General features: G+C 41.7%; 1 protein-coding gene across 3 annotated transcripts in view; it reads left to right on the top strand.

Annotated features, from left to right (window-relative positions):
- The window catches only part of MYZAP (myocardial zonula adherens protein), a 53,411-nt gene extending 33,575 nt beyond the window's left edge, over nt 1-19,836 (top strand). For 2 of the 3 annotated variants that reach the window (XM_059858285.1, XM_059858284.1), the window contains exons 11-13: nt 5,214-5,297; nt 5,720-5,820; nt 7,614-10,704. In XM_059858285.1, coding sequence (XP_059714268.1) covers nt 5,214-5,297; nt 5,720-5,820; nt 7,614-7,716 — 288 coding nt within the window. In that variant the 3' untranslated portion in view covers nt 7,717-10,704. Of the gene's footprint in view, nt 1-5,213; nt 5,298-5,719; nt 5,821-7,613; nt 10,705-14,295; nt 14,983-15,639; nt 15,863-16,630 lie in introns of those variants that run through there. The other variant, XM_059858286.1, reaches the window with a different exon arrangement.
- Nucleotides 19,837-23,589: the final 3,753 nt, after the last annotated feature.

Below are 23,589 nucleotides of genomic sequence, written 5' to 3'. Positions count from 1 at the left end.
ACTGAATTGAACTGTCTCTAGGTCATGGCCCATGAGCTGTTCTCCAGCTTTAGTCTCAGATTCGTTGGATAATAAATGGTGACCAGACACCAGGGAGAAGCTGTCTCCTGTTCTGTCGGGGAGGATGCTTGCATGAAAGGACACAGTGCTAATGAGCAAATGATATCCCAAATACAGAAGATACTTTGTATTGCACAAACGGGGTATAAAAAGAAGAATTTTTTCCAAAAAAGACTTAAACATCTGAAAACATCTGTATCAAGACACTCCAACTTCAGATATATAGTGAAATTTCCCTCTTTTAATATGGAAGAACAGTTTCAAGGTCATGCAAGAGAAGCCACAGAGAAGGAGAAGATGGAATTACCAACAACAGATGCCAAACTTTTATTAACCAAAATCTGCATTGCATAGTACCTACCATAAAAGCAAAACAACAACAGAAATGCAGAACAAGAAATGTAGAAAGAGAAACACACCTTGGGATCTTGGAGGAAGAAGACAAAGGACAGAACATTAATAACTTCCCACACCCTCCTCCCCCCCTTGCCAGTACAAGTGTTCGGCAATCCTCAGTGGACTTGAGCAAGCAGTACAATGCTTATCTGTTGGCAGAAGTAGAACCACTGCTGGTGTTTGGTGAGAGGGTTTATATATGCACCACATCAGCACTTTCAGCTGGGAATTGCCAGGCCAAGTCATAAATTAGAAACTTGCCCATTACTAAGGTAATGCTTAACGAGGTGGGTTGATGTGCAGACAATGAGCCAATGTCTGTAACTCATTAGGACATGTCAGCCCCTGCTTTAGCAATACATGGACATCAACCACTGGATAATGTGTTCATAGTGCTCATTCATTTAGGAAGGTCTCTACGTTGGTGCATTAATCTAAATCAGTTGTTACTTCTTCTGTAAATGCAATGTGAGGTTTAAAAAGTGTAAGTTTAAGTGGATAAGTTGTTCATGTGATTTAAGGAGGATTAAAAGGCAAAGGTGCTCATTCCTATTCACTGCATTATGCTCCCTGAAAAAGTTTGAACTCTTGTCTAGCCTCCATAAATACCAGTTAAGGTCCAGTGAAATACAGGACCGAGGAAAATCCTGTTCTCCTTGTACAGCAGTTAGCTCTGCGAGCTCAGGCTGATGTTGCAATGTCTTGTCTGTCTTGTTTTGTGCATGCTGTGTAGTGTCTGTTTGTCCTGTGCAGTCATATTTCTGACTAATTTGTTCATGTCTCTGTGTTGGTGTTACTGATGCCCAGTACATTAATGGTGGATGAATAAGGAAAATATAGGTATACTTGAATAATATGATACTTATATATATTAAAACTATGTGTTGGTAAATATTTTAAAGGAATGGATAATACTATTAAGTGGTAAATGGTGACGGAGTTTTCCTAATAGCTGGATCTGTTCCAATGCAGGAGATCACTGTATAGTTTAATGTCTCCAAATCTGTATCTGAGTTACATAGAATAAAACAGTTTCCTATTTCAGGCTTTCTTTATAAAGGCTCTACATTTAAATACAATTTTAGTTTTCTCTCAAGATGCTTTTTCCTTCTGCTTTAATAGCTTTGTAATTCTGTTGACTTTTCATTCTAATACCATTAGTCACATATCCAGCATTTCTTTACAGACTCTTCCTTTTAGGTCTTGCAGTTCTCCAACTCTTCTCTTGACTGTTCTTAGGTATTCTGTCCATGAGATCGGTTTAATGCTGTTGACTCTTTCATCTCACTTTCCATCTTAGGGAAGCAAAGTTTAGTATTTACACAGCCCATTCAAGTACTGTGACAATTATTTGGTATTTGGAGAATCTGTAAGGAGCAGAAATGAGAAAGAAAGAGATCTTCATCGATGGGATGGACAAGAAGAATTGAATTTTCTGGGAGATGCAGCAAGAAAAAGTGACAATCTGAGGCAGTTCGAGAAAAGTTTTCTGAAGGGGGCAAAAGCAGAGGTGGTGACAGCAGTAGGGCAGAAACAAGGATGAGAGATCTAAAAAAGAAGTCAGTGACCATATTAATCCTGAGTCAGAGGATAAATTCAGGATGATTCACATTCCATGTTGGACCTTGCATGCTGATTCAGACCATTGGAAATTGCAGTGGGTATGTGAAAGGCAAGCTGCACACCCAGCAGCACTGGCAGTGAACTTCATGGATCGTGCCAGGATGGGGAGAGATTCGGTGCCCTTTCCCTGCCTGGCAGCAAAGTGCCAGGGATTGAGGTGGGGTGGCTGAAGGGCTCAGAGCATGGCATGCCCCAAGTAGGTTGCCAGTTCTGAGTGCCTAATGTGGACAGGAAGGTTATAGAAATACAGGTAGAAATGTGGAGTCTTAACAATGTCAGGTCAAGAATTAAGGGCTAGGGAAAGTCGGTCTGGACATTTCTGGAGAAGGCTGGCAGAGAGAGCCTGAAGGATGTACCTGAATAGTGCTTGTAGAAAATTATGAAGAAATCTGAGAGGGTAGTTGTGCAAAAGCCAGGCTTGGGAGCAAGTTGCTGAGTTCAGTGAGCAGAAACTCCTGAAGTCTGCAGACACAGCAAGGATGAGGCAGATTGTAGACCGTGAGCATTGACCAAAGAAAACATAGGAACATCTTGATGATAATTTTATCCTGAAGTCAGTCCAGAATTTATTTGGATACGAGAGTCAGTCCATGGAATTTGGGAGTCTTTGGCTTGCACTGATTTGTTTCTGACCGTTGTGGCCACCACTCAGGCCTGGAGTTGAGTGTTGTGTTTGACCCATCTTGCTTCTCCTCTTCTCCTCCTTATCTTGTATTCAACCCAAAGCCAAAATCTATTGCTCTGACACCTGCTAGATGTTCCCTTGCTTTATGCAGCTTCTAGAAAGAAAGAAATTCTCAAGATGTGGATTTGTGGGTTTTTAAAATTTAATATAATAATATATTAATATAATCTCTTAGAGTTATTCCTGTTTTTCCTGGTTCCCTGCGACATACTGTCTCAAGGATTAATGAAATCAGCTTTTTCGTTCCTGATGTTAATGGCATAAGATGATGTGTACTCATGTCCTTATTCAGTAAATAAACTTATTTTTATAGGAAATTATTGTGCTGGGATGTGTCATCTGTGTCAGGACATAAGTTTCAGCCCTTGGCCTGCAGTAGCTGCTGGGGCAGCTGTTTGGCCATGTCTCTGGGGGTGCAGAATTCCTGCTCCATTCTGAGCCTGCTTTCCTTCTGCAGTGGCCTCATAGGGGGCTCTGCTGTGCCCAGGGAGCAGAACTGCAGGACATTTTTCCTGGTGCTGAAACAGCCTCTCATTTTAGCACCTCAAATGCAGCCTCACTGCTGCATTTATTTCTCCTGAAATGCATTTGGGATGTGTGGCTGTGTCTGAGTTCCTAATGTTTAAAGATCCACCAAAAGGCTTTATATAGATTACACAATTCACAGCCCGATCGTTCTGTAACCTGCATGGTCTAACCACACCATTCTGTCTGACTGCTAGACTGAGACACAGAGCTTGATAAGTACAATATTCTCTGCAGAAAAAAAAGAGAAGCTGATTTTAAAAATCTGGTGTATTCTGGGGCAAGGGCATGGTTTTAATGGGTTCTGTCTGGTACTGTGTAAACATGTTACAGAGAGCCTGGAGGTACTGTTGGGTATGCTTCAGTCTGCTGCTCCCTAGAGCATCCTCACCAAAATACAAAATGTCTCTTTGGAGGTCAGTTCTGTGTTTGGAAAGGGGAGGAAGCTGTTTCTCAAAGTCTTCCTTTTTGTATTCTCTGTTAGATTTTAAGATGTCCATGCTTATCTTTGCCTTCAGACTTTTCTAATTAAAATAACTCAAAAACATCCGTAGGGAGCTGTCTTTCTGTAGCCAATGTGAAAAATAAGCAGAACTTTAATTTTAACTTACACAAAATCTATTTGTACATGATACTGGTGAACATACTGGTTACTGTCAGTTTATTTCACATCTTAGGATCTTTCTATCATAGAATGAATGTAAGTTAAGGTAAATGTATGTGAAACACAAAAGTTGTCTTGCTTTTGGATGACAGATAGTTTGATCACTTATTTGGAAACAGAAATATTTTGTGTTTGATGTAAAAACCAGCCTAGGCAGCTGATGGAGTTATTTTCAAAAACAAGCAAGAATGGCTGAGTGCCAGTGTGATCACACAGCTGTGCTTGGCTTTGGGCTTCTTTGTGTGGCACTGATTATTGGTGTTAGTAATATTTCCTTATGTGCATAGTAGGAGAATATTAATAGAGAAGAACCACTTGAAAGTCCGAAGAGAACAGTTTATCTTTTCTAAAGTAGAGTTTATTGGCAGGACTGAAGCTACTGAACCGGGGAAAACATAACTGACTTAATTCAGTCACACATTAAACAAAGTTGTGATTAAATATGAAGATCAAGGTATGTTCTAAGATTCTCTGAAAATGCTACAAGCTTTGTGTTTCTGTGAGTTGAAAACTGAAATGATAATAGCTTTAGATGACATGGGTAGTTTTTCTATGGACTTTAAAAGAGGAAAAAAAGGAAAGACCTGATTTAGAGAAAGATGGATGATGATCACTCCTGTATTCTGTAACTGTTCAGCTGAAAACACTGTATGGCCTTTATGTTTTAGCTTTTCCAAGTAACTACTGATCATTGTGTCAGTGACATGTGATACCTGAAAGTCATGGAGACTAAATTAAAGTTCAGTTGGTGTTACAGCTTTTCATTTTTCAGTTCAATATGTGTATTTGTTTTGCTTCTTTTTTTTCTCAGTTCTGTATGTTTTTGTTTAAATATTTTATCATTTATAGCAGTAAATTTTTGGGAGAGTATTGTTTTCACAATTGTGCCTTGAGTATTTTATCCTTTTCCTTTGGCAGAGATTGTAATATACAGAGTTAAAAAGTGACTGGTGAAAATGCATTGAAAATTTGACCAGAGTATTCAGAAATGGTCATTCTTGCAATGACTGCCAGAAAAAAATGAATGTGTTCTGAGTGTTCCTTGATTTCAGTTTAGCTGTTCTGCAAAATGAATTCACTTTGGTAAAAGTCCACTAAATCTGGTAGCTAATCCAGGGATTAAAGCAGTTTGTGAACACTTACAGGTATTCAGTTGTTTCTGAACAATAATATTAAATAAGTTTTCTTCCTGTGATACCTAGATCCTTTTCTTCCTTTTCCCATCCCCATCAGACTAAATGTCTTTGTTTTTCTTCATAGATTGAAATGCTAAGGAAGAAAGTAAAAGAAAAGGAATTATTTATAATACAGCTTTTAGACAAAATCTCTTTCTTAGAATGTGAGGTAAGGCATTACATTTTAAATTTACATTATTGTGATTATTTTATGAAACCAAATTTAATTTGAACCAATGTCATCCAGTGCTATCTGGATGTACAATTAGTATATGTATTTGCTGTTCTTCAAATGGAAATTAAACATATGACACCAGTCATACAGTCAGAAGTGTGTGTAATAAAGTCTCAATATTCACTCCAAGTTTCTTAACTTACAGTTTTCTAATGGTTTTACAATGACTTAGACCAGAAGCTTCTGAATAAAACTCTTGGTTTAATTTATATTCTTTCCAGAATTAAGGATTCCTTTATTTTATCAATACATACTTTTACACTGTTTCTTTTAGGGAAAGGGCACTGTGCAATTTTATTTCCTTGTTTAATTACCATAAATAAAATAAACTTGTGATGAAAATTACTGTTTCCCAGAATAAAGAATTGCAAGATAAACTGGACTACTTAATGGAAAACCAACAAAAGACCAATATAGAGACCAGAGATACTGGTGTAGAATGTGATCTTCCATACAGGTATTTACTTTTTCTGCTTGTTTGTAGGAAAATTCCTCATAATGTCCATTATCAGTGCTGTATTAGTGAACCATTTTGCTAATGAACTGTTGGAGTTTTAAAAGAGCACTTCACTCATAGGTGCAATTTACATCAGTGATTTATGGTTTAGGATTTATTTTTTTCTTAAAAGATGCAAACATACTGCAAACTCGTGGGGAGTAGTTATTGCCAGCAATGCAATTCAAGTGGAGAAGCCAGAGAGGGGACTGTGAGGTGTGGCAGGTTCTGGTGCAGAGTGACGCTGGCAGCGCTGCAGGCACGGGACAGCTCTGCCCAAGCCACTCAGCACTGGCTTCGGGCACACTTCACTCTGTGCCTGGATGTGACCGGGACCCCTGGAGAGCAGGGAACACCCCCAGGGGAGGGCTGGACAGTTCTGGACATCTCCTGGCCCTGGGTGGAGGATTGCCAGGTGAACAGTGCCATGACATTGCCACTGCTGCACAGGAACGCTGGTGCCAGGGGCTCTGCAGCCTGGCTTTGCAAAGCCCGGTGTGGTGCCAGGAGCTCTCCAGCCTGGCTTTGCAAAGCCTGGTGTGGTGCCAGGGGCTCTGCAGCCTGGCTTTGCAAAGCCTGGTGTGGTGCCAGGGGCTCTGCAGCCTGGCTTTGCAAAGCCCGGTGTGCTGCCAGGGGCTCTCCAGCCTGGCTTTGCAAAGCTTGGTGTGGTGCCAGGGGCTCTGCAGCCTGGCTTTGCAAAGCTTGTGTGTGGTGCCAGGGGCTCTCCAGCCTGGCTTTGCAAAGCCTGGTGTGGTGCCAGGGGCTCTCCAGCCTGGCTTTGCAAAGCCCGGTGTGGTGCCAGGGGCTCTCCAGCCTGGCTTTGCAAAGCCCGGTGTGCTGCCAGGGGCTCTGCAGCCTGGCTTTGCAAAGCCTGGTGTGGTGCCAGGGGCTCTCCAGCCCGGCTTTGCAAAGCTTGTGTGTGGTGCCTCCCCTTCTCCCCTGCTTTGTCTGCCCTGAGCCTGCAGCAGAGCACTGAGCCCTGGGAGCAGGGCTCTGTGCTTGCCCTTTAGGATTCCCCACAAGGCCCCTCAGGGAAAGACAAACCAGGAAACAAACCAGTAAAATAAGGAGGATCACTTCACATTACTTTTATTACCAATAAGTAAACTTGTTCATTGTAACCCTCTCCAAATTGAATTGTTTGAAGGAATGTACATTAGCATATGAAATCAGCAAGCAAACTAAAATTTCCTTCATAATTTAAAAATACACCCATTTTGGAGTTCTGCCTGGAGCATATTTTAATGGCATGTGTTTTGGAACCTAAAATACACTGTTTTTTCACTTAGACTGTCAATAGAAACCTATCTTTGTTGCCCTCTCTTGGGCCCCTCTGTATGTAAGCAGAGCCCCTACTTATCTGATATTTTTCCTCTTTTTCCTCTATGAGGAATGCACCTCTGTCCACTTTAGATTTCATGGAATTACTCTTAATGATTAATTTTGCATTTAAATGCAATACCACTACCTTTTTTTTTGTTGCAGGACTCTTAATCCCAATAATTTTATTGCTGGGCCTTCCACTGTGAGCACCAGCAAATGCTGGCCTGTAAACATGTCAGTATCTGCCATGGTTTTTATCAAATTCTCTTTGTGGCATTATAGAAAAGAAATATAGAACATACCAAATGCACTGATAAGTTTAATTTTAGCCTGTCAATATCAACACAAGGGCACAAGTTCACTGCCATGGCATTACAGCTGTGTGATACTCTGACCTTTACACTGTAAGTTTTCTCTTGTCTCCTGAACAGCACAGGCTCGGAGAACAGAGCTCCTGAAAGCCCGAGGCCGGTGAGGACGTACACGCCGTTCAAGAGAGTGCTGGAATTCAGCACAAGGAGCAGTACATCCTGAGACCCCAGCTCAGCCAGCTTGCCGAATACGAGCAGATCTTGGCGCCTTTGCAGCTTGGTTAGATAAGATTTTATCAGTTTAGAGGAGAGCAGCAGCATGGAGTCTTGCTAAATTTATCCTGAAAGCAGCTCTTTAGTAACTTAGTACCTGAAGTTACTACTGATGTTAACTGTGAGGGAATAGGGAGGCAGCAGGCTGAGCGAAGCAGCAGTCAGGCAATATTGCTTCTCTAGAAGCTGTCTAGTGCAATGTGTCATTTCAAATGCCTGTAAGGACTTGTATAGCTGTACAGTTGGTTTTTTTTCTTCAATTGTGTTGTAATTCTGTTTAAGTAATGAAGCTCTAATGTATTCTGTTGTCAGTACTACTGGAGCAGTCCCTGAAGCTGTGCTGGCAGAAGGAGTTTGTGAGGAAGCTCCGAAGCTGTCCAAAGTGAGGGTGGCTCACACCTGTCTCAGAGACCTGGGGCAATTGAGGGCTCTCTTCACCTGGGAGCAGCTCTTTTGTACCCAGCACTCTTTGTCTGGGAGGGAGAGATGAACTGGGCTGTTTAAAACAATTCCCTCAACACATGGCAGATGAATATTGTGTTTGCTGCTCAAAACAGTAAGGGATAGAGCAGATTATAATGGAATTTGCTTTGTTGGACTGAGGCACTGGTTTGCACTTCCTCAGTCATGGGACAGAGTGACCATGGGTGACACATTCAGTAGCAATTATGTAGGAAAATCCCTGATGCTTTATTTACTTTTCCATTCGAGGAAGGAGTTTTCATTAAACAAAAGTTTGCCTTCTGCAACCTGCAGCAATCCTTGCAATTCCAACAGCAATAGCAATCCTGAATCAGGATTTGGGGTTTTGAGTACCTTTTTTTTTTTTTTTTTTTTTTTTTTTGTCCAAACCACTTAAAATCTTATCTTTGGCTTCAAAGTAGCAGCAGGAGTGATTGTATCTAGTACTGAACTAATTTAAATATATATATATATATAGGGTATTATTGATCTTCCACTCTTAATGAGTTTAAAATGAAGTAGGAATATATTATTTAAATTCTGTTAACATGAATGAAGAACCTTTTTTTTTTCTAATTAAAGTACCTGCAACAGAAAACAAACAACGTAGGTTCTGTATGATCAATATTGCATGCAGTGTCAATCCCAGGAGGTGCTCCCCTTGCTACAGAAATTCACAAAGGGATTGCTTTTATCTCCAGCCTAATGCAATTCAGTCCTGTCTATTCAAATCAAGTACACTTACTAAAGTTGTATTTAAAATAATAATGTTGAACACACAAGAAGATGAAGCTTTGTACCCATGAAATCTTATCTCCATCTAGTGGCTGATAACAGGAAATATCTGGACAGTATCTGTTTTTGAAGAAAAAGACTAATCCCAACAGGTATATTAATGTCCATTAGGGATGCAACTTTAGGTCTTACAGAATGTTTTTTAGCATTTCTGTGCCCAAAACAGTCCCTTTGTAATTCAGGACTTGAATACTGGACCATGTTTTGCGAAAATTACTTTCAAACTTAAGATGAATGGATGAAGGTGGTAGTTTTAGATAAAAGGAAATGCATGTTGCTGTTAAAGACATTAACTGACAAGTTTAAAAAAGTGAAAATCCTTTATTTCTGATTTTGGCCAGAAGTCAAAAAACAGAGCCTGATGACTGTGAGATGCTCAGTGAATGGTAATAGAGGGCAGGGTAAGTATCAAAATGCTGTTTTGACACAGACTCAAAGGTAGTTCATTCTCCTTTTAATATACTCCTGAGCATCTCCTGAAAATGCTGCAAGCTGTTTTTAACTCTGAGACTTGCAACATTATGATAATCTGCTCAAGACTTTACGAGGAATGCAGCACGGCCTTAAGTTTTTACTGTTAAGGTGTTCTGTGTAAATTTTGTCTTGACTGTTGTGGTATTCCATGGTTTTCCTGGGCCTTATACGAGTCCAAATCTGGCTACCTTAAGACTCTAGCCCACACGGATCCGCATAGACGAAAGTAAAAGACGAGAGGGCTCTTCTCCACGTGGGTGCAAGTATCTTGTTTATTGGCTTGGTGCAAGACACTCAGGTGATGGGGGCACCCAGGTAGAAAAGAGGGCGTGGGTCTCTCACACAGGAGGTTTTACACCCTAGGGGATGGGGGCGGGGGAGAGAGGACCGGAGCCAATGGGATGCCACTGGGGAGGGGCACCCATGGGACAGATCACCAGGTGTGTATAACAGGGGGAGTGTGTGAGGGGGAGACCAGGTGATGAGGGAGGGGAAAAACCATTCTCGTGACCGAACCTACTCAGTAAAAACTTCCCATCACCCAGTGCAAACAACTAAATAAACTATTTAGTGCAATACAACAGACTGTTTGATGAAATACAGTATTTTTTTCTAAACCAAAAAAGGACAAAAGTCAAAGATGTATTTTAAGAGCATTTTGACATGCAGTGAGCTGGATGACTATCACTTGATCAGACTACTGATGCAAATTTGGTAACTGTGAAGGACAGAAGAGGAACTGTATTTATATCATTGTGTTACATGAAAATGTAGAGCTTTCCAGTCAAATGAGCAGTTATGTAAACTAGCATAGATAATAACAAACCTGACTGAAAAGACTTCTGAATAAATTTTCTCCATTTGATACTGAGTTAATTAGTACTATCATATTAGAAACAAGTAAAATATGTGTAAACAGCAATAAAAGCCATATAGGAAGGTCCCAGAAAGTAAACTAAATGTAAGTCAATTGTATGACTACATTTGTACCATGATAAGTATTCTTTTGTGAATTATTCCAGATACTCTGGAAAGTATTTTGGGATACCCTTTTCATATATGCTGTACAAATGATGTATTACATTGTATGCTTTAAATACATCCTGTATGTAGGACATAAAAAGGATAAATTGCAATAAACACTGTATTTAAACTTGTTTTTCTGTTGTGTCAACAGTCTTTTGGAAATAAACCTACCTTAAAAGATTGCAGACTCTTACTGTTCACAAGCTTGTTTGTTCCAAACATGTGGGAATGGACAGCGGCTCCTGCAGAGCCTCGATGTTCTCGTCGGTGTTTCCTTTGGCACACGGGCTCTTGAGAACAGGAAGGCACTCCCTGGCTAAAGACTCTCAAAGCCAAGTCACAAAAGTAGATGAACTCTTTCATGAAATAAAAAACTATTGACTTGCACAGGATAAACAAAAACTGGGCAGCACAGCTCTTGGGAAAAAGCCCAACAGCTTCAGATCATCCAGATAACATCTGAATCCATCTGGGATGATGCCCTCCAGGCTTCAGCAGGATGAGACTGGGATGGTTGTGGCACATCTTTATTTACAGTTTATATCCACTTACTGATAACAGAGATTTATTTTTAAGACTATAAAAATAAAGCAATCTACATGTCAGCTAAAGAAGAGGTTGAGCGAACACGATAATCACAGTGTCACAGGTTTGTAATGCTCACAGGAAAAATGTCAAGTTTTTAACTCAAATAATGCTTTCCTATTTATGTGTATTCAGCTCAGACTGCCAACAAGCCCTGATAAAATCTTGTTGAGATGGGCAGTGCTTGGTGCTGAACCTACAGCATGGGATTCTGGGAGCTGGATACAGATGCTTTTCAGAGAGCTTTAAATATTTGACATTTGAAAATTTCTGCAGATGGACAGGTGAGTATTAAGTACTCTGTGCATGAAGTCTGTAGTTCTGCACAGGAAATCCCTGCTCCACAGAACGGAGATGTACATGCTGAGAGTTTCATTCCACTTACATTTTACTTCATTCTTGTTCAGCCCCTGGGGCTATTTGCATGTGTAAAAGAAGAAAAGTGCAGGAGAGACCTGAGTTAAGGCCCTTCCAGCCCTGCCTCAAGCACAACATGGAAGGAGCACAAGAAAAGAAGGACACAGCAGCCATTTACAACTCAAGGTATGTGAATATTTTCAAAAGAAAAAGGGACTTGTTGATTTAAAGAGAAATACATAGAAGTGAACATCTGTGAAGTTACAATATTCTGTAAAGGCATGTGGTAAGTAGGCAGTGCAATGATCTGATGGTTGCTTCCCAGTACATTGATAGGTATAAATACAGATAGATTTGCTTTTGAAGTGTTTGGGACTTTTTTTGAGAAATCAGTTTAAGGGAGGAGTTGTTTTTTTTAAGGAAAATAAAATGAATTATTACAAAGTGCATCATGCTGATAAGAAATGAGTTTTTTTCCTGAATGAAATAAAATTAATTTAATTCCAAATACTCAAAGGTGCATCATGCTGATAAATGAGTTTTTTCCTGAATGAAATAAAAGTAATTTAATTCCAAATACTCATACCATTTTTTTCTTGTTATTTTGGAGGTGATTTACATTGTATGTGGAACTTGTTTCTTCTCCTCCTCAATATTCCTGAGCAGAGAAACTATAAAGGTAGTTCCTGCCCCACCCCCAAAACCCCTACAATCTAAAGTTTCTTTTGCTCCTTTTCCTAATGAAAAGTTACATTTTATAAAATTGAAGAAAGCAGAAAATAGCAACTTTTCTTGCAGAAATAATATTTAATTACTACATCTATATTTCCTTCTTCAAGTTTGCACTGAAGTTGATGCTGTCTCTGTTGCACGGTGTCTAGATACTGCCCTCTTGTTCACAACCAAGACTATATTTGTTCCAGCACCTTCCAAATTTCAGCTGCTTGTTCATCATTCTGGAGCTGTGGGCTACCTGTAAACAGACAGTGTTATTCCAAAATTTAACACTCCCAAACTGTAAAGATGAACAATATTCCTTTCCAGTGAACTTGGACAAATACAGACTTAGTGAACAGTATTCCAAGTGAGGTACAGAATGATCAGGTGTGATTCCCAGAAGCCATGTTATTAACAATTTATTCTCTTCATTTTTTGCTCTACTTTTTTCTGTGATTATGCAGTTGAGCACATAAATTGAATCCACTGTAAACACGGGCATTGCTTTTCTGCATGTGTCACAAAGCAGCTAACATTTTGTGAGAGCAGTCTAATGAGTTTATTCCTTCTAGACTGTCATTTCCCGCTGGCAGGAGCGGTTCCCGTGCCGTGTTCCCCACTCTCTCCTACCTGCAGGATCAAGCGTTCCTTCTTGCAAGACGCACAGATGTGACACAGGTGCGTGTCCTAAACCTGTGTACCAGAGGTTCAATGAACAATTCAATGAACTCCTGTCCTGGAACTGCGGGGGATCTCCTGCTGGGAAAAACTCAAGGATTTCCCTGAATCTTAGGCAAAACTCCCCTGTGGATTTTCCACAGATGATCCAGGTAGTGCGCAACAGATAAAAGATGTCGAAAAACTTCGACAGAGTACCAGATTGGTCTCCGGGGAGGGGGAAAAGTCAGAGTCTGCCGCAGTGCTGACCCAAAAAATTGCTAAAAGGTGTCAAATTGCTCTCAAACTCAAACCCACAGGCTTTCAGCGCCGCTCCGCACGTGTCACACGCGCCGTGCAGGGCACACACCGCAGCGTTCCCAGCTGCTGATGCAGTTCTCGTAGGATGGAGGCGGGTCCGCGGTGCCGCAGCCCCCGAGCTCCCTCAGCGCTGTCCCGGAGCCGCGCCGCCTTCGCCTTCCGAGCAAGTCGGGCCCCGCCGCCGCGCCGTCACTTCCGGCAAGATGGCGGCCCGCGGGGCTCTGCCGGGTGCCCATGGCGGCGGCTCCGGGGCTGCGCGGGCGGGCGCTGCCCGAGCTCCGCGAGATGCTGAGGCGGCAGGAGCGGCTGCTGGCCGACCGGTGAGGGCAGCCGGAGCGCGGGCGCCGAGGAGCGGGCCGGGCTTCCCGCCGACTTCGCCCGTCCCCTTGCAGGCGGCAGAGGACGAACCGCCCGCTCCCGTTCAGCGCCTGCGGGGCCGGGGAGGGCGCGGGTAGCCCCGGGCTCCAGCGGGCGGGGATGCGGGCAGCGCTCAGGCTGTACATGGCCGTGTGGCTCTGCTGCCCGCGGGCACAGGGTTGGACACGTGTCCTGTGAGGGGAGGCTGGGAGAGTAGGGATTGTTCAGCCTGGAAGAGAGAAGGCTTTGGGGTAACCTAAGTGCGGCCTTGCAGAACCTGAGGGGAGCTTACAGGAACGATGGGGCAAAACCATTTGCAGGAGTATGTCGTGACGGACGAGGGAGGGAAGGGGTTCAAATGAAAGAGAGTAGGTTTAGATTAGATACAGAGGGAAGAAATTATGCCCTGTGAGGGTGGGGAGGCACTGGAACAGAAGCTGTGGCTGCCCCGTCCCTGCAAGTGTTCAGGGTTGTGTGGGGCTCTGAGCAGCCTGGCCTGGTGGAAGGTGTCCCTGCCTACGGCACGGAGTGGAACGAGGTGATTTCTAAGGTCCCTTTCAACCCAAACCATTTCATGGCTCATATGTTTCACTGACAACACGTAGGTAGTGCGGTGCTGCAAGTGCTTTGCATCTTGCTGTGTTTCAGAAGTTTAGTATGTAAATAGGAAGCTGATGTTGCACTGTGAAACCTGCCCCATTTAGCCACTCTAATAAAACTTCTGTATCTCAGGTTGAAATAGGATTGTTTAGAATAATTTTTTGTTTGTTTGTTTTAGGAAGTTCATTGCTAGGCTTCCAGATAAGGGTAAGAAGATCTCTGATTTTGCTGAAAAGCTGAAGCTTGCCATTTCCCAAGAGGAAGAAGTAGCCCGGACAGCTGAGCTGTTATCTGCTGTCAGGTTGGAGTTTCAGGCAAAACAGGAGGAGATTAACACAGGCAAATGGGAAGCTGTCCTAACTGAGGACACAGTGAACAGTGCAGATTCCTCAGTCATTAATGAAAACTCTAAGGACATTTCTGTCACTTCTGCTGAAAGGCAGGAGGCAGAATGTATTGAAGAAGATACCACAAATACACCTTTGGAAAATCAAAGGACTCAGAGGAAAAATAATAAAGTAAAGACTGTTACAAAGGATCAGAATAGTTTTTGTGAAGATGTCTCCAAGTCAGCCGCAAGCAATCACCTGAACAACGATCAGCAAGTGTCCCAGAGCAATACTGAGGATGGGACAGAAAGTACAGCTGCTTTGGACAGTAGTAAAGCCTTGGTTGATGCCTTTCAAAGAGTTACAATTGCAGATGGGGAAAACAGTGAAAAAATATTGGAAAAAGAGCAGGACGTGGCAAAACACAAGGGCAATGTATTTGGAAGCCATCATCCCAAGACACCACATTATATTGAAGTTCTAGAGGCCAGAGCCAAGAATCCAATCATAAAAAAACCCAAATTTAAAACAAACGCGTGAGTATTGGGACATAGAAAAACCTTTTGTATGTGCATAAAATGGGAAAGGTATAGAACAAGCATGATGGCTTTGTTTTCTAGTGATGATTAAAGAGATTTAAAGTCTCATGACACACAAGGTTCATATGTTGGCTCTGTAGCTTTAAGTGCCACAGAATCTCAGTGCTGAGCAGTGGTTTCATTCTACGCATCTGAAACAATTGTCAGGAATCTTCATAGAATTTCATAGCTTAAGGTGCAAAATCACTAAACAATTGGTAAAACTTTTGGATCAGTTCTAGAACATGTAGAACTTGAATAGCTGGAAGTGTTTTGCTTTTTCTGCACTTAAAGGAAAATTACAGTTTCCATTGTCTGTTCTGGTAGCAGTAACAATTTGTGCCTTGTGTGACTCCTTCAGCATTGCTACTTCAGTTTGCTAATAAATCAGCAAACCAGTTTGGTTCATTGTCAGGAGTAACTTTTGATACTGTCTCTCTGCAGAGAAACAGTTCTGTTTTCTCTGAGTGCTGTTTACTTTTTATTTGTTTGTGTTTCCATAGCACTTCAGATTTATTTTCAGCTCTTAGGTGTTAAAACTAAGTTTTGAAACTGGAGTTGTTCAACCTTGTGATGCAACTTTGGATCACAGCATAGGTGTTTTATGTCTTCCAGACTATCAGGAGAGCAGAGTGGATCATCTCATGGTTCCTCATGCAGTCGATCACCGGGGGGATTTGGCTCTCCAGTTCCTCCAGAAGAGAGAAGACTCAGAGATAGGAAACATTTGGATGACATCACAGCAGCTCGACTGCCACCACTCCACCACTCCCCTGCCAAGCTGTTATCCATAGAGGAATCCATAGCAATTCAGATACAGCAAAAAGAGGCTTATGAGGTATGAATTTACAATCTGGTCTGAAAATTATATAAACAGGATCACTCCCAAAACAGAAAAGATAAAGGGATCTTTTCGTAAAGGTGAATTGAGATGGGAAGACTTTGAGGAAAGGCACTTTATCTTGTATTTGATTCTTTTAGTGATATAATTAAAGAATGTATTATTGCTCTCTGAAAGCGGTAGTCCCACATTAAAAAAGCAGTGTGGGTTAATATGCTGACCTTATTGTACTCACTTCACCTCTGACTAGAAATTTAAATGTACACCTTCCCTATTAGTGATGACAGAGCTTTTGTCCTTGCATAAATGAAGGCCTAGCAATATTTGTTGTTCTTAAAATATGCAAGTATCTACATTTGCCTTTATTTATGCTGTGTCTGAAGAATCCAGGTTCTGAGGTTCTGCAAATTCTGTTGTAATGGATTTTGACTTTCCAGGTAGTGTCAGGCTAATGTTTAAATTAGACACTATTGTAGAAGTGTTCTATTAAAACTGACACTCCTGTATCACAGGTGGGGGCTGCCACATGGAGAATTTCAACTCTCATTAAAAAGAGTCAAATATTAATAGCATAGTTATGTATAAGTGTGAAAAGAAACCTGAAATTTCTTTGCTAGTTGCAAAAACTTTTAATTAAGCCCACTTTGGAATTACTGCTATTGTTATTATTATTGTTATTTTTAGCTTATATTTTAGTATATTAGTTTATTAATGAGAATGACAAAGAACACTTTTTCTAACCTGTGTCCTTTTTTTCTAACATAGGAAATGCAAGCCAAGCTTGCAGCACAGAAGCTTGCAGAGAGACTGAATATAAAAATGCTCAGGTTTGAACCAGAGGGGGAGGCCTCAATGCAGTACAGAGAAGTGAGAGATGAAGATTATTTTTCAGCAGAAGACTGAATGCATGGAAGGGTGTCTGTGGATGAGCTGTGAACTTTATGCAGTACTTCTTGAAACCCAAACCTGAATATTGAGAATGCTTCATATAGTCAGTTTTTTCTTAAAATTTTCACATGACAGCTCCAGAAAGGGTTCAGTGTAGACATCATAAATACACATGTCACAATTATTTATCAGTCTTCTTTGGGGACTGTTTTTTGAACACTTGGGGCAGTTAATTCTTGTGGAATGCCCCACAGTTCTCAGCTTTAGCAAAGTAAGCTCTCTAATACAGTTTTGCAGACTAGGATGGATCAGCTATAAAAGAAAGTTTCTTTTGTGCAGAAATGTGATTGCAAAGGGCTTTGGCACAAAACATGTCCATAAAGAAAGCTGAGGTGCCTGTGAACTGCTCACACGTATGAAAGCTCTTGTCTTGGATAAATGAGCTACTTCTTTTACCTATTTAATATTACCTTTCATGGTATGGTGAAAATACCTGCCCAGAGAGTTACAGTAAATCTTTAGGCTGTAAGGTAACTTCTTACCACATGAGAACTTGCTTCTCTGCCTGCACCTTAAAATAACACTTGCTGCCCTTATGTTGTAAATAGGAAAAAATTTAAAGTTATTTTGTAACTCAAATTCTGTTTGGGCTTTAAGGGGCTCTGCTGTTTGGTGTTTGGTTATTATGGCAAAGCACATCAAGAGATCAAGTTCATCTGAAGACTTTATTTTTATTAAAGATTTTTATGTTTTTCTGTATTTTTATACACTGTGTTCATACTTGGGATGTACTGTTTTTCATAGTCCAATACTGTAAATTAAGAGATCCACCCTCTGGTTTTCTTGGAGGAAGTGTTGTGTGTATTTTTAAGTTTTGGCTGTTATTTGAAGACAAAAAAAACAACCTTCCTTACATGACCATGAATATGAAAATATGAATTTTAAAGTAAGGAACACATCTGAAAAGTATTTCACAATGGTATTTTCACTGTGGACTAGGATTTTCTGAGCCTAATTTGAGTTCAGTTCCTTATAACAAACCTCAGAGATTCCTTGTATAGGCTGGCAACCTGTTTTCCAAGATGTTGCCACAGCTGTGTGTGCAGGGCTGTCCCTGGATGTTCCTGCAGGAATGATGTCTTTGGAAACCAAGGCTGCTCCAGCTGCAAGACATTGAAAAGGCTGCATGGAATGAAAATGTGGGAGGAAGGTCTCAGTCACTTCTTGAGTGCAGGCAGCACTTCCCTAGCAGGCAGGAACTCTCTCCCAAGTGCTCCACAAGCCCTCCTGGGCAGTCCCTGTGGCACAGTCCATACCCTGGCACTGCAGTTGGACAAATGGAACTGCTGCTAAGCTACTTGTGATATTTTTTGAGTAGGTCATCTCTTGCTCTTTCCTGAACCCTTTCCTCTTGCAGCCTTCTGGTTCTCATTGTCCATTGGCTTCTCATCAGCTGTTCTTCCCTTTTCTCCTTAGGCTTACCTGCTGTCACTAAACCCAATATTCTGCCTCCCTGCGCCACCCATTCCCTTTCCAATGACATTCTGCTCTGTGTGTCTGTGTTTGACTCCTGCCATGTGTCATGCATCTTCCTGCCACTGCTATCTTACCTTGCTTTCTGGAACTCCATCTAAATACCAGCTGTGCACCTTCTACCGTGCCTCAGTCCTTTGAATACCTCACAGAGACCTCAATATCTTTGTAGTTTTGCCATGACTGCTCTCCTGAGTCTTTCCTTATTTCCTGATTTGATTTCAGACTGTCCAGGTCTTTGTCATTTCCAGGCCTTCTCACCTTTGTACCTTCTTTTCATACTTAGGGTTTTTTTCCTCCTCTCTTGCCTGTGCTCCTTCTTCATCCTCCCAGCTTCTCACCATCACTTGCCTTTGTCAGCACAATTCTTTGGCTTGTTTTCAGCCATTTTTATTGATCCCTCAGCATCCCTGTTGACGACCCAGTGGATCTCAGCTGTGTCTATTTCTGTTCGGCACGTGGCTCTGACTCACAGGCCAGAGGAGTGATCTCGTGTGGGTGCAGCTCATCTCTCAGATCAGTGCTTTCCATGCTGCCACCTGCTTGTCCAGCTGCATCTTTCCATCAGCCCTCCCATTACTGCAGTTTGTACTGCTCAAGGACAAGCAGCCTCAGAATTGTATTGCCTTTCCTTTTGCTGTTTCATGAAACATAAATTGCCACTTGCATGCTGTTTGGTATCCTTGCCCTTATCCTGTACTGTCTGTGCTGTCACACCTCTGTGAGATGCTCTGTGTGTGTTTTTTCTCTGCTGGCTTTTCTGTGCTGAAGGAATTCACACAAAGCTATGCAGTTAGGGACTTGTTTTCTAGAGTACTGAAATTAACTCTACCTAGGCTTCTGCTGAGCACACACTTCTGCTAACTAAAACAACTCCTTTTTTTTTTTTTTTTTTTGTGCTATTAACACATACTTTTGCTCTCTAAACTTTGTAAATCAGAGGCAGTTTTCTTGACCTTATAGCATTCAACATGTTGGGCTTTTGCCAAAATGATCCCTGAATGGCAAACTTCCCCTTTAAGGGGAGGTAGGGTGGGGTGGCAATCACTGTGGTAACAGGTGAAGTTCATTATGTGCTCGTTAAACTATCAGCACCTGGACAGTGCAGTTTTGGGGAGCTCCTGAGGAGAGTCTTGTGTGAATACCAAACCAAGCTCAAGGTATGAATTTTAATTTTTTTATTTTAAAGTTTGCAAAACCTAGAAGCTTTCTTGGGGACTGTTGCTTCTGAGCAGAGGCATGAACTTTGAATTAAGATTCTGTGAATGATAAGAAAGCAAAATCAGGTTTAAGGAGTCCTGTGCTGAGGATGTGCAATCCTGAAGTCTGTGAAAGGTTAGAGCATGAGAGGATCATGAAAGGATTTGCTGGATAATGAAAGGATGACTCATTAAATGGTTTAGTCACATTGAAAAAAAATTCAGATTTCCCACTTCCAGATCATGTCAAAATGTATATTGAGAGCTGAGGAGCTTGTTCTCTGTTTTGAGAATGGACTGCTGTATTGGAATGGGTTGTTAACACAGTAAAAATAAAGAATGGATAATATATTTTTGAAGTTGTTCATGTGAATAATGTTTTGTTTTGACGATGTAAAATTTAGAAGAGAATTGGAACTCTTTTGCTTCAGTGCTTTACAAGGAAAACATGGAGATGGAGCTAAGAAACTATTGCTATATAGGAAAAGAAAACTAGGGATGCAAATGGATGAGGAAAGACCTGAGAGACCTAAAGCTGGCCAATCTTGCAGGTCTGAGAGGTGGCACAGAGACACAGTTTAAATGTGGCCTGTGGGTGAGAGACCTGTAGCATGTGAGGCAGGATCTGTGCAGCACCAGCTGTAGGCCCTTTATTTCTGCATTGCTGGGGTACCTGATTCCCAAACTGCTCAGAAGAAAAGCCCTGTAACAGATTTTCTGTGCAGCAGCTTTAACCTTTCCTGAGGGAGAGAACATGTACTCTGGTTTGCCTGCTGTGGTGATAACATCATCTAGAGGATTTAGCCACCTAAAAATTTATGCTAGGTATTTAAAAAATAACATTTGAAGAAAAGCCTAAATACTGCTGGACTTTAATTATTTTTGGCAGACTTGAGAATAGCTAAGGGTAGAAAAGACACCGATGCTTTTCCTGTTTTTTAGAGTTCTGTTGAGAGTGTTCTGGCTTGTGGACTACTAAGGGCCATGTGATCAAAAACGTCAGTGAGCTGAGAGCTCCTCCTGCGTGGAGGGAACGGGGCTGGTAAATTGAGAGGGCTTGGAAACTGTGGAATTCCTGAATCTACCCCAGGGACACAGTATCAGGAATCAGGGAGAACAGTACCCAGCACTACTGACTGATGAATCAAAAGCTGAGCGGGAAGCCATAGCAAGAGCCGGTGTGGTCCCTGAAGAGCCCCGGGCAGCAGTGCGGGGTTTCTGTGTGGATCTGCAGGCACACCACAAGCTGCAGCCTTCAGCAGCCTCCCCGCGGCCGGCCCCGAGCTGCGTGGCTGCGCCTGTGGCTGCGCCTGGGGCTGCGCCTGGGGCTGCGCCTGGGGCTGCGCCTGGGGCTGCGCCTGGGGCTGCGCCTGTGGCTGCTGCTCTGCTCCTCTGGGCAGCTCCACTGCAGAGCCAGCTCGGCATCCAGGAGCCTGCAGCCTCAGTCGTGTGCCCTGCTGGGTTTGCCAGTGAAAATGATCCCTAGTAGGACCCAGTTCTGGCACAGTTTGGGTGCTGTCTGGCTCATCCTCTGCCTTTAGCAACTTAGGGCCTGCAAGGAATGTACTTGGGCCAGGGGAATTAATGGCCTTTTATTACAAATGAAAATGAATGGCTTTAAGAGGACAAGCAGAGGGAGTCCTGTGTTGGAGCAAAACTGTGTCCTATCCTGTGAACTCTGCTGTAGGACAAGGCAGCTTTTCCCAGCTTTCCCAGCCCTGCTTCTTTTTCAGAGCAGGATACGGAAGAAGCATAATTTCTTCAAAGTATTTTGTAAGAACAAATTTTTTCAGGGTGTAAGTGTTGCATGTTGTGGCCTTGTTACAGGGAGCTGCTAACTCTCCCTTAGTTTCCCTTAGTTTGTGGTTTACAGGTTTTTTTTGCAAATTCACTGCTTTTAGGTGGTATGTGTGGAGATCACCATTGAGATTTCCTGGTCTCCTAATGTTTGGGTTTAGGTTGGGAACTCCCACGTTCTAGGAGGGAAAGGGAAGTAGAAAAGACACCTGTGTGAATATATTTGTTTTGTTGTGGTATTGTTTGTTTTTCAGTCAGCTAATGAATGTATTTTGTTCTCATTCTCTGCAGTGCTATGTCACTGCTGCCACTATGCTGGGCAAATGTTAGCTGACTACAGCCCAAACATTTTCCAATCACACTGACTTTTCATGGGATATGGATGCACAACTGCATTTGACTCCTTTGTAAATCCATGCTGTTGTTGTTGTTATTATTATTATTTATGCAAAGCTTTAGAGGTATTTAGTAGTCTCTTGTTTAAAGCAACTGTTCTTATCACTTGGTTATTAAGCTTTCACTAAATCGCCCTTTGATTTGGTGAAGCATGAAAGCTTCACTGTACTACTGAAGTCAAAGCTGGATTCCTCTAGGAACATTTATGTGCAAGTGCTCTGTTGAACTGGGATACTGGCTCTGTGTATTGTTTAATCTCTGTGTGCAAGGCAATTTGTGAATAAGAGTTGTGAACCAGTTACTGGATGTGAGGAGACACAAATGAACCCAGTGAAATGTGTGTGGGAAGCAAATTGATTTTCAACTTGCTAGAATCATTGAACTAAGCATTTCACTTCTAATCACCTAAATATGAGTGAATGTGTCCTGCAGCAGTAAGTTTAAGAGTGGTTTCTTGACAGGAAAATTTGTAGGAATTTGTATTGACATCCTCATTGCTTTTCTTTCAGGTTTATATTGGAGAGCATAATTGTGTCATGCAGGAATTGGCAAATCTCCACTGAAATCTTAAGGGATATAAGTGGAGCCATAATGCTTAATGAATATATTCCTATTTCCTCCCTCTCTCCACACAGCTGGTATTAATGTACTTGCTTATTAGATAAAGACAGTGATATAATGTGGCAAGTGGTTGCAGTCCAAGGTTTGCTGAGTCTCTGAAGCTGAGTACTAGATAGGAGATATTCTTTACGTACTTCTAAATAGAAATTTCAGTTTTAAAATTTCTGTATATTTTTCTTTTTTTTTTCCTGAAAAAAATGTTTTCTCAATTGTTACTTGATGTCAGTAAAATACACATTAAATTTACTCAGAGAGTAGTCAGCCAGTGGTGGGAGTACTGCAGCTCTGGCTTAACAGCCCGAGATCTTCTGCACCCATTTCTGAATCGAAGCTGTCATCTGCCTGCCCAACCTGTGCTGCCCTGGGCCCAAATACTGTGACAGACCTTGTCCTGCAGAATCACAGCTGAGTCTGGAGGTGCAATGACACCATCTCTAGGAGATCTTGGTGAGGGAGACTCTGCAAGGCTGAATGCTCAGCTGTTAGGGCTTTGCCTGGTAGGTGCATGCACCTTCCCAAACTGACACTGTAAGGAGAGTAAATTACACAGTCAATGAGATTTACAGTCCCAGGTCATTGAAGCAGTTTTCCATTGAAGTTGCCAGGTGCCTGTCTCTTATAGATCAATGAGAACTAAAATTCCTCACCAAGAGAGGAACCTGGTATTAGTATTTCAAGTTAGTACTGGGTACTAACTTGAAAATATGAAATGGCATTGGTACTCTTTCCTTCAGCCATCTTATGGCTCTAATGCCACTTATATTAAATTAACATTGATTTTATTCTGTTTTCTTATAAATCTTAATCTTCCAGAATTTGCCTACAACGAAATGAACCCCCTGATTTTGGGTAACAGATTACATATATATATATATATATATAGATATAGATATATATATTTAGATATAGATATATATATACACACACACACACACCCCCACCCCCCCACACACACCCCCAAGTGGGCTCTCTGACCATTATTTGTATTTGAATATATGAAACCTTCAGGGACTCTGTGATAAGCTCTTTCTGTTTAAGTCACTGTTACGAGTGGTCTGTGTTGTCTCCTGGTTACTATAAAAGTCTTGATGTAATTCTGGTTTCCAGAGTTACAGATCCATCAATTCCATTTGTAATTATGTGTGAAATTATTTTGTCATTGGCTTTCTCCCTGCATCTTCCTTATGGGGGGAAAAAAACCCCAAACCCAAGCCACACAGATTCATAAAGCCTTTCTTATATGTAATAAGATTTTCTTTACTGACCCAGGTTATTTCATATTGATTAGAA

The sequence above is a fragment of the Haemorhous mexicanus genome, chromosome 13, assembly GCF_027477595.1.
Source record: "Haemorhous mexicanus isolate bHaeMex1 chromosome 13, bHaeMex1.pri, whole genome shotgun sequence".
In the NCBI taxonomy this organism is placed as follows: Eukaryota; Metazoa; Chordata; class Aves; order Passeriformes; family Fringillidae; genus Haemorhous; species Haemorhous mexicanus.
Note: the sequence above shows the minus strand (reverse complement) of the source record. Positions and strands in the feature narration are given on the sequence as shown.